The following is a 16796-nucleotide window of genomic DNA, read 5'->3' as shown; positions in this document are numbered from 1 at the left end:
GGATTTCACAGCTGCCAGGCCATCGCTCTTGGCGTTGCTCAGAAAGCCACAGGGAGGTGTGGTCATGACACCCCTTCTCAGATGGGAGAACTGAGCCTCCGAGAAGGGGCAGGACTTGCCAAGGTCATAGAGCAGATAAGCGGGGAGTGGGATGAAGGAGGGACCCTGGCACCGAGCCCCAGCTTTCACCTCCACACCTAGGCTCCCCCAAATCCCAGGAATTCACCTGCAAAACTGTAGAGCTGGCAGTGGGGCAAGTGAAAGAAGTGAGGGGCTTGGCGACTGCTGACAATGAGACTCAGGCCCGTCCTGCCTCCCTCTGGGCCCCAGTGCCCATCCATCCCCTGAGGCTCTGCTCCCTGAGCACCTCCAGCCCTGACTCTCCAAGGGTTCATGGTCAGCAGAGGGTTAATGTCCAAGTGCCCTGCACAGGCTTCTTGTACAAGTCTCCAGTAATAAAACCTGCCCTGTGGGGCCAGGGGCTGGGGTAGGGAAGAGATAAGGATTATTCCCAAGCCAAAGTCATAGCACACAGGTTCCTGGGGGCCCCCAAGTGCCCAGGTGGAGATCAGGGAGCCTCTCTTGGGCCACAGACACACCCTAGGAGATGTGGGGAGTCCACCTCCTTCAGGAAGCTCCCAGGTCTGCTAGCACAGGCCTCTCCCTTAGCAGGCCACGGAGACCAAGACACACATCCTGGACACATACACCTTCCCACTGTCACAGAAGTACCCACCCCTTTGTGCCAAAGGGAAGGCTGGGAACAGACAGGGGTAGGGACTTGCCAAAGATCACCTGCAAAGACCTGGATCCAGACCCCTCAGCTGCCAGACCAGGGCTCCAGCCTCCGTTCAGCATCAGCCCTGCCGCCTGCTCCCTGCAAGACCCAGGGATGCCTGGCCTATGGGACCACCCACTGAGGGCTTGCTAGGTGTCCTCTGAGGGCTCTGCCCCACTTAGGGTGTCGGGGGCTGACTTACAGCTCTGGGGTGCTGTCCCTCAGGCTCCTGGGGGCAGGCCAGCTGGAGCAGGCAAGCCCAGGGCAGACAGTCAGGGACAGAGTGTCCTCTGGGCCCATGGCTGTGAGTGGCCGTGGTAATCTGAGGAAATCCTGGGTGTGTGGGGCTGTGCCCAGGGTAACCCAAGCCATGAAGTGACCAGAGGTTGCCATGGTTAGGGACAGCTATGGTTTCTGGGTGAGACAATGGCCTGGCTGCTTCTTCAAAGGCCTGCTCTAATCCCAACTCAGCCACCCAGTCACAGAAGCAGAGGGTCAGTAAGTCAAGGAAACCCTCTTGAACCCTGCAATTCTGGAGCAAAGCTTCCCAGACCAGCACACCCAGAATCTTAGGCCCACAGGCCATCCAAGCCGGGGAACTTCTGGTTACCTGACCACAAACCTCTGAGCAAGAGGGGCTTTGTCAGGGCTAAGGGGCTCTCCGAGAAAGCCTCCAAGCAGTTGATGTATGTCAAGGGACCGAGCACAGCCCCCTCTTGGGAGCCCGAAGCCGCAAGGGACCCAGAGTGGGGAGGCTGGCGGAGGGTCTCCCTGGCAGCTGAGGGGCCACAATTCCAGGGCTTTTGAGGGGATGGACCCCTGGCCTGAGAGCTCCTTGCTGTGCTTCCTCAGGGACAACCCTCAGGCTCCCTCAGACTCTCCCAGCCCCTTCTCCCTCACTCTCCTCACAATTCTGACGACCTTGGTGACACTGTGCTGCTCACTCACCTGGCACGGTCCTGCCTCGGGTCTTCTGTTCATGCAGTGCCCCCTCCTGAACGCCCTCTCCACCGGCCAACCTCCCCCACCGGCGGCAGCCCCACCACTCTCCCGACCTGGCGGTGAGGCCTCAGTCGTGTAGACCCCGCTGAACCAGCTCCACACTTGTCTCAGGCACCTATCACTCCACATGAACTTGAGGGAAAAAACCTCCCCTTTCCCCCACCACCAACCACACAAGCCCACAGCCCAAGAGAGAGGGCAAGGGCTGGCTACCTGGTCCCCGGAATCCAACTGCAGGGGCTGGACCCCGGGCTGCCCGGGAGCACAGGGCAAGGAGGCGAGTGGGAGGGGCCGGTAGCCGGCGGGGCTGCGGGTGGGCGGGGCGGCACTCACGTAGATGAGGTGGTCTCGGTATCGGATGAGCAGGTTGCGTAGGATGCCCGCCTCATTGAGGTCCCCCAAGCGGATCATGTCCTCCACGCCATGGACCGACGTGGGGTGCATGGGCTTGATGTGCGTGGCGTTCTGGGGGGAGATCCAGTGTTCCTGTGAGAAGACACAGTGGCTAACGTCAGCTCTCCCCTGGGGCCCAGGCTGCACACTGCTGGGGAAGGGTCCGGGAGGGACAGGAACCCCGGGTCTCTGTGACCCTGGTAAGAGCCTTGTCCTCTCCTGTGGCTGAACACTACCTGTTCTAATAGGTTTGAGTCTCTGAGGATGGTACTGCCCACCCCTACCCTCCAAGGACAGCTCCTCCTCCTCTTAGGGGACTCTCTCTGCAGACCCAAGAGGTGGGCATGGCAGGGATTTTGGCCCTACCTATGGTTGTCATAAAGGGGATTAGTCCATCTAGTCACTTTACGTGATAGAGTGAAAAGTGTCATCATCAGAGTTAGACAGACTTGGCTTCAAATCCAGGTTCCAGTAACCAAGTGCACAAAAAGTTATTCAGACAGTGCAATATATCCTGCTGCAGGGAAATACCAGGGTGGCAGATGGTTGCACATCTGGGCAATAGCACTGGTTCGTTCAACAAGCTTGCAAAGCCCTGGTTTCCTCTGGCCCCTGGAAGTCTCTCCTCCCTAGGTGGCCTCCAGCACGCTCTACTCACAGTCCCAGCCTCTCAGGAAAGTGAGAATCTCTCCTGTGCTCTGGGGTGTGGCTACAGCCTGAGTCAAGCCTCCAACACCCTCTGGGGCCCCCTCCCCTTTCCCAATGCCAGAACCCTGGGAGCCTCAGGAACAGGCAGGAAACTGACTGGTTCCCCAGGCTGGGCTCCCACATTGCCGGGGTCTCCCACTGAGAGGCAGTGGTCACACTGGGTTGCCACTATCTGAATGCAGTTCTGTCCCTGAACACCCCACCCCCTCAATTTGCCCCAAGTCTGGAGGCCAGGTTCCATGCCCACTATACCCCTGGTCCACAGAGCTTCATACAGGGACCAGGCACAAATGACGTGGCAGACGGCTGATGAGACAGACGGCTTGCTGGTGACTACTGGGAACCAGGTTTGAATTAAAAGCAGAGGTCTAGTCATGGACTAGGACTCCAGAAGTCCCCTATCCAGCCCCCTCACTTTACTTGAGTAAACAGGCTCAGAGGACTAAGGCCCTCAGAGGGATCGGGAACAGGGCCAGCCACTGCCCACGGTTCCAGTTTCCCTGGCATTTCGAGGCACTCCTGGGCCAGGGCATTTCATTCCAGGTCAGGCCCTCACACAGCCCTGACATGAACGGGCTGGGTGATGAAATTAAAGAATCTGCCTGGACTTTCCAATCCCAGGTGGAACATTCCTCTCTCCCAGGCATCCTTCTTGATAAAAGCTGATCCAGTTGGAAAATTTCCTCTGCCTGGTCCCTACTCTCAATTGGTCCTAGGCCCTGGCATGGGCGAGAGTGAGAGGCCACCTGGGCAGGCCATCTGCCTTCCCCACTCGACCCCAATCTCTGGTCCCATAATTCTTCCCCACGACACTTCAGCATAGGGCTAAGAGGTGGCTCAGCCACTGCAAGACCCACATCCCTGTGCCCGTCACTTTGCTTCCCTGAACCTCTACGACCTCATCTATGAAATGGAAATGAGAATAACAGTCCCATTTTCTTGGGGATGTTGGGAGGGTTAATTGATTCAATAATGGCCAACCTTTGTTTTACTCCTGCCAGATCTAAAAAGCCCTGGTACCTGGTAATTGTTCCACCAGTGCTGGGTATTATCACTCTTATGCTTTCTAGTTTTTGTTGCAAAAAAGATGTAAGTTCTCATTTGTTCCTCACAAGATGGCATTGCGGAATTACCAACCCCATTTTACAATGAGGAGTCACATTCAAGAGGTAAAGTGGTGTGCTCAGTTAAACAGCAGAGCTGCACCTCTCCCCACCCCTTCCCTGCATGGAAGGTCACTCAGCTGAGGTCTGCACCCCTCAGGTCAATGTCCACAGAAACTTACGGCACAGACCAAAGTATAACCAGGGCAGGAACTGAGGCCTGGCCCTGAAGGCATGCCGGTGAGAGAGAGAGAGAAAGAGAGAGAGAACATGGCCAATTCCAGGACCTGGGGACACATTTAGGAAAAAGCGGACATGGTGCTGAGCTTGGAGAGGCAGGGACCACGAGCCCTGTGGAAGAAGGGAAGAATGGGTGCATCCAGCAATGAGAATGGCTTGGACAAAGACAGAGCATTAGGATTCCAGTGGAGACTGAAACCATAATCTTTCATTCATTTATTCAGCAAGTCCATGGAGAAACTTCTCTAGGGAGACCCTTTGGTGTGCTGTAGGGAACCAGACCTGGCTCACCTGGTCCCTGCTCTCAAGTTGAGGGAATCTGTAGGAAGACAGAGTGGTCAAAGATGATGGCCTGGAGAGCTGAGGTGTGGAGGGAGTGGGAGTGGAGAAGCCTGGTGAAAGAGGACAGAAGCCCCCAGGGACCAGTGCCGCTGAAGTAAACCCAGCCCCACTAACCTGCTCTCAGACAGCCAGCTATGTCCCTCCCCACCTGTAGCCCCCATTCTCAGGGACTTGGTGGGGACGAGTGGGAGGGGACCTCTGGGATCCAGTGACATAGTTACAGGACACCATCTGACATGCAACACAACCCAGGTGAAACTCAAGCCTGCAGGCAGAGTCCCTGGGCCCCACCCTGGGGACTCCAGGCTGGTTCATGGGCCTGTTTGTGCTGCCCCTCTTCTGCGGCTGCAACCTCACAGGGGCTTCCTGGAGGGCCCTAGAACTGGAGCCTCCAGAATGACATTGCTGCCACTCTGGTTCTAAAGCCCAGGGGGCAAAAGTGTGGTTGACAGAACCTGAGCCCCAGAGCTGCCACTGAGATGTTGGGAGAGGAAATGCATGTGCAGAGGCCAGAGGCCCTGGATCCTGATCCCAGCACCATCACGCACTAGCTGTGAGTCCTGGGGGTCCCTCTCTAGGCTCCAGTTTCCCACTGGGGTAACAGTGGCTGTCCTCCCTGCCTCTCACAGACACTGAAGGACTCAGAGATGGAACTTGGGTCAAAGGGCTTTGCAAACCCCAGGGGAGGTGTCCCTGGGGGCTGCAGGGATAATGGAAGAAGCTCAGCCTCCTCCATGTCCAGTACTAGGTCCCCAGGGTCCTGAGCCTCCAACAGAGCCTTCTGCTCCAAGTTCATTGCACCCTCTTTCATCTCCATCAAACTAGGAGGCTAAGACAGAGACTCAGTCCTGTCTCTTTGCCCCCAGTGCTGGTCATAGCGCCGGCCACAGCACAACCCAAATTATGGTGGAACTGAATCTCCCTGGATCCCTTATGGCCCCACTAAGCTGCAGCCCTGTTCTCTGCACCACATCTACAACTGCCCCGCCCCCACCACATACACATGTGCGACACATGCGCACACTTGTCCCGAGTTCCCAAGCTTCCCCCTCTGGGCTCTCATTTGGGCCACCCATCTTCTCTAAAGCAAGACCTGACTTCAGACCTTTCCTTCCCTCCCCAAGGTTCTACTCTCACTACCTATCAAGCTTACAATTCTTATGTCCCCTTCCTTCAGGGCCACAGAGATAAAGGGTTAATCTGTTAGACTGGGCATTTTCAGACTAACTCTCACTTTACTGAAGAATTCTCTACGTGTGACCTCACATATAGGTCAATAACCCTATGAGATAGTTATTATTATCCCCAATCGACAGAAGGGGAAACTGAGGTTCAGAAGGGAAAGAGATTTGGCCAAGGCTGCATAGCCAGTAAGTGGGCAGGATGGAATTTGAATTCAGTCTGTCTGACCCTGAAGCACCCCTGTGCCTGAGGAGCTCCCAGCCTGGGCCCCCACGTCCCCCTCCATACACACCCACATGCCCACACAGACACACATCTCTAATACTAAACAGAATGGACTGAAGTGCTTGTGGAAATAGAACAGGGAGCCTGGGGCAGAAGGGGAGGTTCTGTCTTACCAGGGTCATGGGGAAAACTCCATGGAAGAAGGGGGTTCTGAGAAGCAGAAGTAGGGGCCTGGGCACTGCCTCTATCCTCTTGAGACAGGTCAGTGCCTGGCCCTGCCTCAGGTCACCTGTCTGCCCGTGTCCTCCCCAAGGCATGGGGGCAGGAGTGGAGGAGGGGTGGGGGACTACTCACATTGTCTTCATCGTCCACCACCTGGATCTGCCCAGAGTCGCAGAGCTTCACCACCGCTCCGATGGGCACATCAAACTCCTGCCCAGATCTCAGGTCCATCCAGACATAGTCCCCCTGTGGATGAGAGAGAGTCCCAGACCAGGTGAGGAGGGACAGGGATCGGGCATTCCTTCCAGGCAGTCCTGTGCCTGTCCCACCACCACAGAGGCTCTTATGCCAACCACAGAAGACGGAAGAAAAGGGAACTCACTTGTGGAAGCCATGGTGCCACGCCCTGGGCTGGGCACTTATGCAGTGTCATCAATCCCTCCTCTATGGCAGCCACTACTGTCCCCAATTCACAAATAAGTAAGCGGAGGCCCAGAGATCAAGAGCCGAGACCACGCAATTGGGCAACTTCAAATGCAGGCCTGTCCAAGCCCAGCTCTCCCCAAGGCTCTACACCGCACACTCATACAGCAAACCCACTGAGGTTTAGGCAGAAACACTGGGGGCACCCAAACCACTTCCTGCTTGTCCTAAAGAAGCAAGTCCCGAGGCTGACTCATCACTGTTTCAGCCTCCTGTTCCCCTCGGAACCAACCATTTTCAGCCACAGTGGCCATCGTGGGCCTCCATGTCATGGGAGGTTAGCCAATGTCAGAAACAGTCTAGCTTCAAACCCAAGGTTTCTCCCAGAAGAAGTAAGAAAAACTGGAGCACCTTGGGAACAGAGGAGAACTCACATGTTTGCTGAGCACCTACTGTGTGCCCAGGCTGCACGGCTGCTTCCATTTAATCCTCAGGACTGCTTTAGTCCCAGGTCCAAGCTGTGCTTCCTGCCACACTCATCACCCTCTCGAAGTCCAGCCCATGGACCATCTGACCTACCCCTGCTCTGGCTGTTCAGCTCCACCTGCCCCCCATCCCACCCCACCTTTCCACTGAGTGGACCCCCACCCCATCTGTCCAGACCCAGAGCAAATAGCAACTCTTCTCTGGACCCTCCCCACTGCCCCACCTTCCTCCTCCTCCTCCCCAACCCCTGAAGAGTTCATTCATTCATTCAGTACATGTTTTTGGGGAGCCCACCATGGGCCGGGTTCATTCTAGACTCTGGGACTAGAGCAGTGAGGAGACGGGAAAGCAGAGTGTCTACTAAGGGCAGGCCCAGATTGGAGTGAGATGAGGGAGGGCCTTGAAGGATGTGGGCAGCACCAGGTCACACAGCGCCCTGCAAGCCAGGGGCAGAAGGACTTGCTTTGAAGTATGACTAGAAGCCACGGGAAGGTTTTAAACAGAAGAATGGCATGATGGATTTACATTTTTAGAACTTCACTCCAGCTGCTGTGTAGAGAAGGCAGGCATTTCTCAGGGCTCGGGGACCCAGGCTTGCCCCTTACAGCCAGCACCACGCTGGGTCACCACCCTCTGCATCCATCCTCCATGTGCCTGCAGCCCTTTGTGGGTGGGTCTTGGTCTGAGTCTTCCATCTGTGATTCCCCAGAACAAGCACAGAGAAACAGTTTTTCTCTCAGTGAGAGAGTGTGAGCATACATGTGAGAGAGTGTGTAGGTGAGCATGTGTGTGAGTGTGTAAGAGGGAGTATGTGACAGAGTGCGTGTGAGAGAGACTGCCTGATTGCTGGGGGCCAGCCCTGGCACGCAGTGGTACCAGGACGCTGCTCTCTGCTAACTCGAGACCCCCGCAGCAGGCCAGGTAGGTGCTTCCCTGTAATTAACTATCTCCTTGAACCTCATGACCACGTTGCTTAGGCAGGGGGTTCTAGCTCTACTTCATCTCCCACAAGAAACATGCCCAAGGCCACACAGGCGTTTTGTGGTAGAGCCAGGAACGAAGCTCAAACTCCAAATCCAGTGCTCTCTCCTGACATCCCCTGGGCCCAGCCCTGAACCGAGCTCTGTGAGCAGAACAGGAAGCACTGATAGGGTCCCTGGCCGTGGACGGTTCACAGGCCCAAAAGGCAAGCTGAAAGCTTCAACTGAGGGCAGCACAGCAAACAGAAGTGACTAGAACACTGGGAGCTGATGACTCTCACCAGGAGGGCAGTGACTTAATTTTCTTTGCTCTCAGTCAGAACCTGAGAAAAGAGGCTAAAGTGATAGCTTCAGGGAGGAGTCTAGAGCCTGAGAACTTCTGAGGGGGACAGTTCCCATGGTCCCCAGGAAAGTCCTTGGGGCATCAGAAGGCAGCTGGGTTGTAAGAGTCCTCATTTTACAGATGAGTAAACTGAGGTCCAAAGAGAGAAAGGAACTTGGCCACAGTCCCTCATCAAATTGGTAACTGATGAGACTGTGAGCATCTGCAAGGCAGAGCCTGGACCAAGAACAGGGAGGGTTAAGAGTCCCTGGCTGGGTGAGGGAAGGAGAGGAGCAAGGAAGATGTAAAAGAACATGACACTTTTTTGAGGGGCAGGAAGAGGGAAGAGAGGAAAGGGACACTGGGCCAGGTCTGACCCTACCAGCTCTTCCCATCCCCATGGCCAGATTCCAGGCAGCCCATGACTGCATCTGGCCCCATTCCTAACACCCTACTGTGAGGGGCACCCCACTAGGGACCTCACCTGGAATCAAAAATCCCATTTGTGATGGGACACCTGCCTCAAGATGGCTGTGTAACCTGGGGCAAGTTCCAGCCCAGTTCTACAACTAATGCTGTGTGATTTTGGGTAAGTTTTTCAGTCTCTCTGGACCTTGGGGTTCACCAGCCTTAAAATGCAAGGGACTCAGTGCTTGTGAAGATGAGAGAGGAGTACAAACGGAAGACATCCTTGGTGTCCATCCGCCTTCCCTCCCAGGCATGAGCCCAGTATCAGAGCAGTGTTAACTCCCCACAGGGCCTTAGCCTTTTATGCCTCTTTCCTCCTCTGGGGCAGGGCCTGGGGCTCAGCCCCTGTTTATGGAATGAAAAGGAGTCTGTTTCAGGACGTTTCCCCCCCTCACTTATCCTGATAATCACTCTGGGACACTGGTTATTAGCCCCATTTTCACAGGTGGGAAAGATGGTTCAACTGATTTGCCAGGGGCACCTGTGAGCAAGGAAGTGTCCAGTTGCTAACCTTCCCTGGTAGAGGGGCCCGCGCGCCCCTGTCCTTCTGCTATCGGGTCAGCCAGTGCACAAACTTCTACAGAGCCCCTCACTCACTGCTTTCCTAGACGCTGGCCGGCCCACCTCCTATTTTCCAGATGCAAACCTTCCCGCCCCACCCAGGGGCAGGTGGGGTGAGGGGGCCAAGTTTACGCTGGGAGTTTGGGACCAGAGCAACCCCGAGGGGCCCGGGTCTGCGTGCATCTTGGGGCTTTGTAACCCTGTGGCTCCCAAGGCTCCCAACAGGCCGGGCGACGTAGGCCCTGGGCGGGGCCCCCCTCCCGCTCCCCCTCCCAGCCAGGGCCTCACCGGCAGGACCGCATAGGTCTTCAGGGCCTGGTTCAGGCTGCGCACCAGCGCCCACTTGCCGGGCTGCTTGGCGCACGCCTCGGCAGGGTCGGCGGGGTCGGCGGGGTCGGCGGCGTGGGCAGGGGGCTCCATGACGCGGAGGGCCTGGCGGCGGCTACAGAGACGGCACGGCTCGGCCTCCCTAATTCACCTAATCCCGTGCGCGCCGCCCGCCAGGGAACCCTAAACCCGGCCATCTGCCGCGGGCCCATGGCAACGGCGGCTTAGGTGACGCCCGCGGGCGGGATCGGGGAGGGGGCGCCAACCCGTCCCTCTACCATCCTGGCCCCGACACCCCAACATCGTTGGGGATTCCAGACCGGCTTCACCGGGACTGCAGAGGCGGCACCTGGGAACGAGCTGCGGGCCTCAGCATAAACCAGGCACCTGGAACTTCACCTTGACTGCAGTTTTAGAGAAAATCAGTATGTTTTCTACTGAAAGAAACATGGGATGTTATGGAGTAAAATGCAATAAACTTCGTGAATTTTTAAGACTAAAGAGAAGATGCGCCAAAGATCTTTCTAGCCCACTGGCTGCCTCTGGGGAGTGAGGGCAGATAAAAATCTTGAGGTGGGGGGGTCTTTGGGGAGAGAGCACCCTGAGAGTCTGTCTCTGGTCTGAGGCCAGCCAACTGGTGATCTCCACCCCAAAAAGGAGGCACTGAGGCCTGGGGAAGGGCATCCCTGGTTCCCCAGCACAGGGAGCCACCCTTAATGGCTCAGAGCTCACCCTGCAGTGGGCTCCTGTGTCCTGGCAGCCACACAGGCCTGGGCACAGGCTCGGGTCTGTGCTGGGCCAAGAGCCACAGTGGCCACCGTACCATCCAGAAGGTGTGGAACGCCCAGGCCCTGTGACCTCCTACTCCCACCTTCTTCCCAATCTCTACTTATCTGTGTCTTCCTCCCCTCTTGTCTTCTGTTCTCTCTTTAAGGCCTCATTTTTGGCTGTGAGCAGTGTCTGGAGTCCTGGGGGCCCAACTGCTTCCAGAACAAACAAGCAAACCACAGGAGGGAGCAGGGGGAGTGGCAAGGAAGGAGATGGTGATGCCTCACACAGAGCTCTGAGCTGCCCCACTGGACCAGGCCACCTTCTACCCCATCCCATCCCAGCCTCGAGGACCCAACGCTCTGCCACCCAGCACACAGCTGACAATGATTCTCACCCACTTCCTGTGCCCTCTCAGGGACTGTGCCCTCAGAAGGGGTCCTTCCCCCAGTCAAGCCCAGAACAAGCACACATCCCCCTGCCCACCTACGCATGCGAGTCCACGGAAGCCAGGAATGAGACCCTTAGACAGAGGGAAGTGTTGGTGGTGAGCTTCCAGGGATTCCAGGGACCCCAGTCATCCTTCCATCTGTCCATTTAACCGACATTCACAGGCTCAGACTCAAGCTTAGGGGACACTGTCCTCAGAGCTTCCAGCCTGGGGGGTGGATAGACTCAGATGCAGACAAGGATGGCATCACCAGACAAGGGACAGAGTCACCTTAGAGAGAGAGGCTAGCATGGCTGCTAAGAGGTTGGACTCTGGAGCCAACACTGGTTCAATACTGGCAAGGCCATTCACATGCTGTGTGACCCTGGGCAAGTTCCTTAACCTCCATGTGCCTCTGTTTCTTTATCTGTCAGATGGCAGGATGACGGTACTTCATGAGGTGCTTGTGAGGTTAATGTGCATAACTCATTCAGACAGGTGCCTGTTAGAGCAAATGTGGTATGAGTGTTGGCTGTTAGTAACCGAGCAAGTCATGTGAAGGATGACACCCGGGCGTTGTGATTTTTCAGGCAGACATGACGGGAAAGGGTGTTCCAGGAAAGGGAACAGCAAAGCACAGAAAAGCAGAGGTAAGAAGGAAGAGATGTAAAACAGGTCTTGTGGATGGAGAGAGGCCCCTCAAAAGAGACTCAGTAAAGCACTGAGAGCCTGAACCTGCCTGACCCAGACCCACTGCTCAATCCCCTGCATCCAGGCCACCCCTGAGCTGAAGCCTGGGAATAGGCCCCTTTCCCTGCAGGTGGCTGCACAGCAGTTCTGGGAGGCAGGTCTCATGCCCCCAAGACCCACCCTGGCGTCACACCAGATCCTCTTCCTGAACCAGGTCTCACTGCTCCTCCAGCCTAGTCTCCTCCTGCCCGGCCTCACAGGATAAGGCCTCCCACCTTGGCTTATGCTGAGTCCTCTGCCAGGAATGCTCCACCCCACCATCCTCTTCCCTGCCCACACGCAACCACCAAGGCTCCACCTAGCCATGTGCCCCCCGGTCCCCACACCTTACTACCTTCTCTGTACTTCTGTCATGCCTCACACAGACTCATAGTGCTGCTCCCACCCCCACCATACCACCATCTGGCTCAATTCTGGCCACCCACTGTACAAACAGGGAGACAGGTTCAGAGGTGGCAAAAGGACTTACCCTAGGATACACAGCAAGTTGGGACAAAAAGCTTTCAGGAAATAACTACGCCAACTGTCATCAGCAAGTGATGTCAGCAAATATGGCAGAGTAGAGAACTCCAAGAACCCATTTTCTTACAGAAATACCAAAAACATACAGCAAAACTGTCAGAAGCAGCTATACTAGAACTCAAGAAAATATGCAAAGGTTTACAGTAACCATCTGAAAATATAATGAAGAGAAAAGTGACTGAAACCCAGCAGGAGGGCTTTGTGCTGCTTTAACCTACCCATCCTCCCCCACCTCCCACCTTGAGGATGGCAGCCAGTATCCCTGGTGTGATTATTGGGTCAGAGGGGGCAGAACAGACCTTGTTATTAAAGAATTGTAGTTGTTTTAATCTGTCTGGGATCTCCCTGAAGAGATAATGCAAAGGGCTTGTCTTTATTCCCTAACTAGGGACCTCCCCAGGGTGGAGAAGACGCTATGGAGGGCATTGGTCAAAGACATCCAAAGGCATGTTGCCACCTGGGGAAAAATAATGATCAATTGGAACAAACAACAGACACTCCAAAAAGCCCGAAGGAAAGGCAGAGGAATGAGATGCTTCGGGGAAAAGGGGCTTTAAAAAACTCCTGCATGTACTGGGGAATCTGGAGATCATGTACATGCCCAGGGTTGGATGACTGTTCAGAAGAAGCTTGAGAAGACTCTAAGCTCTCACTTCTGACTGATCTCCGCCCTATGCAGACAGGATGTGGAGGCTAAGGCAGGGTTTTAAACGGCCTGACTGAGCACTGAAGTCATGCCCCAACACACACATACAGCCCAGCTGCAAAGATTGAGGGGTTTTTTTGTTTGTTTTGATTGTTGGTTCCAGGTGTGTTAGAGACTTCAGTGACCACACACAACAAAGAATGCAGTCTTCCCAAAAATAGTTTAGACAAGTCACTAAACAAAACTTCAGTTCACAGCAAGCAGCAACGACAAACCCTGGGGAGGGGGAGAATCTGACTTCCAGAGTTGTCACTTTATAATAATTAAAATATCTAGGGATGAATTAGGAGTTTGAGATTAACAGATACACACTGCCATATATAAAACAGAGAAACAACAGGGACCAACTGCATAGCACAGGAAACTATATTCAATATCTTGTAATAATCTTTAGTGGAAAAGAATATGAAAAAGAATATATATACACATATATATATAAAGTTATATGTTTATATATAACTGAATCACTTTGCTGTTCACCTGAAACTAACACTACATTGTAAATCAACTGTACTTCAATTAAAAGCAGTCTAGTTTTCAACAAAATAATTACGAGACTTGCAAAGAAACAAGAAAGCATGGTCCATTCACAGGAAGAAAAAAATTAATGAAAATTTTCCCTGAGGAAGCCCAGACTATTGGACTTAATAGACAAAGGCTTTAATCAACTGTTTTAAATATGCTCAAAGAACTGAAGGAAACCAGAATAACATTTCACCAAGTAGAAAATATGAATAAAGAGACGGGAATCATAAAAGGGACCAAATAGAAATTATGGAGTTGAAAAGTATAAAATTGATATGAAAAATTTCCTAGAGGGGTCAACAGCAGATTTGAACAGGCAGAAAAAAAGAATCAGCAAACCTGAAGACAGATTAATTGAGATTATCCAGTTTGAGGAGCAGAAAGGAAAAAAAGAAAAAGAAAAATGAGCAGAGCCTGTGAAACCTATGGGACACCATCAAATGGGCCAACATATGCATAGTGCAAATCCCAAAAGAAGAGGCAAGAGAGGGACAGAAAGAATATCTGAAGAAATAATGACCCAAAATGTGCCCATCTTGATAAAAGATATGAATCTTCACAACCAAAAAACTCAATAAATTCCAGGTAGGAAAAACTCAAAAAGATCCTCACTGTGGGGAGGGTATAGCTCAAGTGGTAGAGCTGCATGCTTAGCACGCCAAGGTCCTGGGTTCAATCCCCAGTATCATCTCTAAAAATAAGTAAATAGGCCTAATTACCCCCCCAACAACAATAACAAAGATCTTCACTGAGAAACATTATAATCAAACTATCAAAAGACAAAGACAAAGACTGAAGTGATTCGTCATACACAAAAGATCTTCAACATTATTAATTGATGATTTCTCATCAGAAACCACTGAGGCCAGAAGGCAGTAGAATGTTATAATATTTAAAGTGCTGAAAGGAAAAAACAAACAAAAAAACACATGTCAAACAAGCATTCTATATGTGGCAAAAACATCCTTCAAAAGTGGACGAGAAACTAAGACATTCCCAGATAAACAAAAACTGATGGAGTTTGCAAGCTAGTAGACCTGCTTTACAGGAAATGCCAAAAGTAATCCTTCAGGCTGAAATTAAAGGGCACTGGACAGTAACTCAAAGCCACACAAAGAAATAAAGAACCTTAGTAAGGTAAACACATAGGTAAATATAAAAGGCAGTAGTATTGTTATTTTGGGTTTGTAGCTCCTCTTTTTTTCCCATGTGATTTAAAAGACAAATGCATAAAACAACAATTACAAATCTATGTTAATGGGCACACAGTGTATAAAGATATAATTTCTCACATTATAATACTATAAAGGGAGAGGGATGGAGTTCTATAAAAGCAGAATTTTTACAAGGTATTGAAGTTAGTTGATATTAACTCCCACTAGATTGTTATAAATGTAAGATGTTAATTGTAAACCCCAGGGTAACCACTAAGAAAAAAAGATATATGTGTATATTTGGAAATGAGAAGGGAATCAAAATAGTACACTGGGAAAAAAATCAATTAAACACAAAAGAAGGCAGTCATAGAGGAATTAAGGGAAAAAAGATATGACATATAGAAAAAAATAGCAAAATGGCAGAAGTCTTTAAATGGAAATGATTAAACTCTCCAATTAAAAGGTAGAGGTTGCAGAATAGGTTAAAAACATAACACATGATCCAATTATATGCTATTTATAAGAGACTCATTTTAGACCCAAAGACACAAATAGGTTGAAAGTGAAAAGACAAAAATATATTCCACGCAAACAGTAACCAAAAAAGAGCTGGGGTGGCTACACTATATCAGACAAAATGGACTTTAAGTCAAAAATCGTTACAACAGACAAAGAAGAACGTTATGTTTTCATTAAAGAGTTAATCCAACTGTTACCAACAGTCCACAAATTTATCTTCAAACTTCGCTCTGATCCATGAATTTGGGCAAAGTACATCCAGTCCCTACTCTGGCCTCACCACAGAGCCAGGAATCATATCTTACTGAAGCACAGCCGCCTTGCCTGAGGTCCTTAAAGAAGTGGGTCACGTGCACCACAGATCTCTGGGTTCTCACAAACACCAGCTAGCCTGGCAACCTGGGGCAAGTCCCTCCTCCTGAGACCGCAGTCCCCCATCTGTATGCGCTGGGCCACCATAAGGCCTCAGAGCCTTCCCTGACACCACCAACCAACCCCTGGGGGTACCGCAGGCAGGGCAGAAGCCTCCCCCACCCCCAGACTCCCTCCCACTCTGCTCCACCCCCCGGATGCCTGCTATCACAGTTCCACTTGTGGGCATCCTTACTGTGTTTCAGAGCTGCCTCCCCCTTTTGTCTTTTCCTAGAGGACAAGCAGCACTCAGTCTGTCTCTGAATCCTTTGTGCCCAGCCTGGTACAGAGAAGGGGCCGAGTGCCACTTTGCTGGGTGAGAACATGGCTGGAGGAGGTGGCTTCTGGACACTAGGAACCTTCAGGCACTCCCACCCCACCCCTAAAGCCACTAACACGATGAGTCTCACCAGTCTACCACAGGGTCCCTAAGAAAGAGCCCGTGTTTTGCAAATGCCACCCAGCAGAAGTCTGACCTCTCCTCCCCTGAGCCCTGTGCCTGCTCCATGCCCTGCACAGCAGCCCCCTAACAAGGTCTCCTCTCCCTGTGTGCTGCCCACCTCACCAGCATGGTTCCCTATCCTGCCTGGACCTGCCCTAGCTCATGTCTACCTGACTTCACTTTCTTCACTTGCAGTATGGACACAAAGATCCCTACCTCATAGCCCTATGACAATAAAATGAGATAAGGTATAGAGAGTGCCTGGCACATGGTAGAACCAATGTGGATGCTATGTTTGAAGAATTAAAACCCTCAACAAATGAATAAAAATTTTTCATGAGTGAAGAGATTTGGATTCTTAGCCCATCTTTATGAAGGCATTTCCTGTGCCTCATACTCCATGGGGGCTCAAAAGGCTGGGATGGATGAATGGAGGGAAGGAAGGAGGGGTGGGTGAGTATCCATCACTGGTATGTCCCACATTGGGACACTGTACACATGGGGAAAGAATCATCATATTCTTTGAGGTCTCCTCAAAGAACTTATTCCAAATAAACATTTATCCCAAATAAAGTGAGAGAGAAAAGAATGGGAGATTCTCCTACTCAGGAACACGACTGATGATTTTAGTAGTAGTTGTCCTCATGGCAATTAATCTTTACTAAGCTGTGTCTAGCATTGGGCTGAGTTTTACATGTGTTATGACATTTTACTCTCAAACGTCCCTTTGATAGGTATCATTGATCGCCCCAGCCCCTCGGATCAAATGAGGGTGTAATCACAATCATTCATTTAGCACAGAGC

At 52.2% G+C, this 16796-nt stretch overlaps 1 protein-coding gene across 15 annotated transcripts in view; it reads right to left on the bottom strand.

Annotated features, from left to right (window-relative positions):
• MYO7A (myosin VIIA) overlaps window positions 1–16796 on the bottom strand; it is a 91920-nt gene that overhangs the window by 69748 nt on the left and 5376 nt on the right. For 14 of the 15 annotated variants that reach the window (XR_012509755.1, XM_074372712.1, XM_074372710.1 and 11 more), the window contains 2 exons: window positions 6328–6441; window positions 2114–2266 (listed from right to left, as the gene is read on the bottom strand). Coding sequence is in view for 13 of the 15 variants with exons in the window: in XM_074372712.1 (XP_074228813.1) it covers window positions 2114–2266; window positions 6328–6441 (267 nt within the window). In the remaining 2 variants the exon portion in view is untranslated. Of the gene's footprint in view, window positions 1–2113; window positions 2267–6327; window positions 6442–16796 lie in introns of those variants that run through there. The other variant, XM_074372716.1, reaches the window with a different exon arrangement.

This window comes from Camelus bactrianus, chromosome 10 (genome assembly GCF_048773025.1).
Source record: "Camelus bactrianus isolate YW-2024 breed Bactrian camel chromosome 10, ASM4877302v1, whole genome shotgun sequence".
In the NCBI taxonomy this organism is placed as follows: domain Eukaryota; kingdom Metazoa; phylum Chordata; class Mammalia; order Artiodactyla; family Camelidae; genus Camelus; species Camelus bactrianus.
Note: the sequence above shows the minus strand (reverse complement) of the source record. Positions and strands in the feature narration are given on the sequence as shown.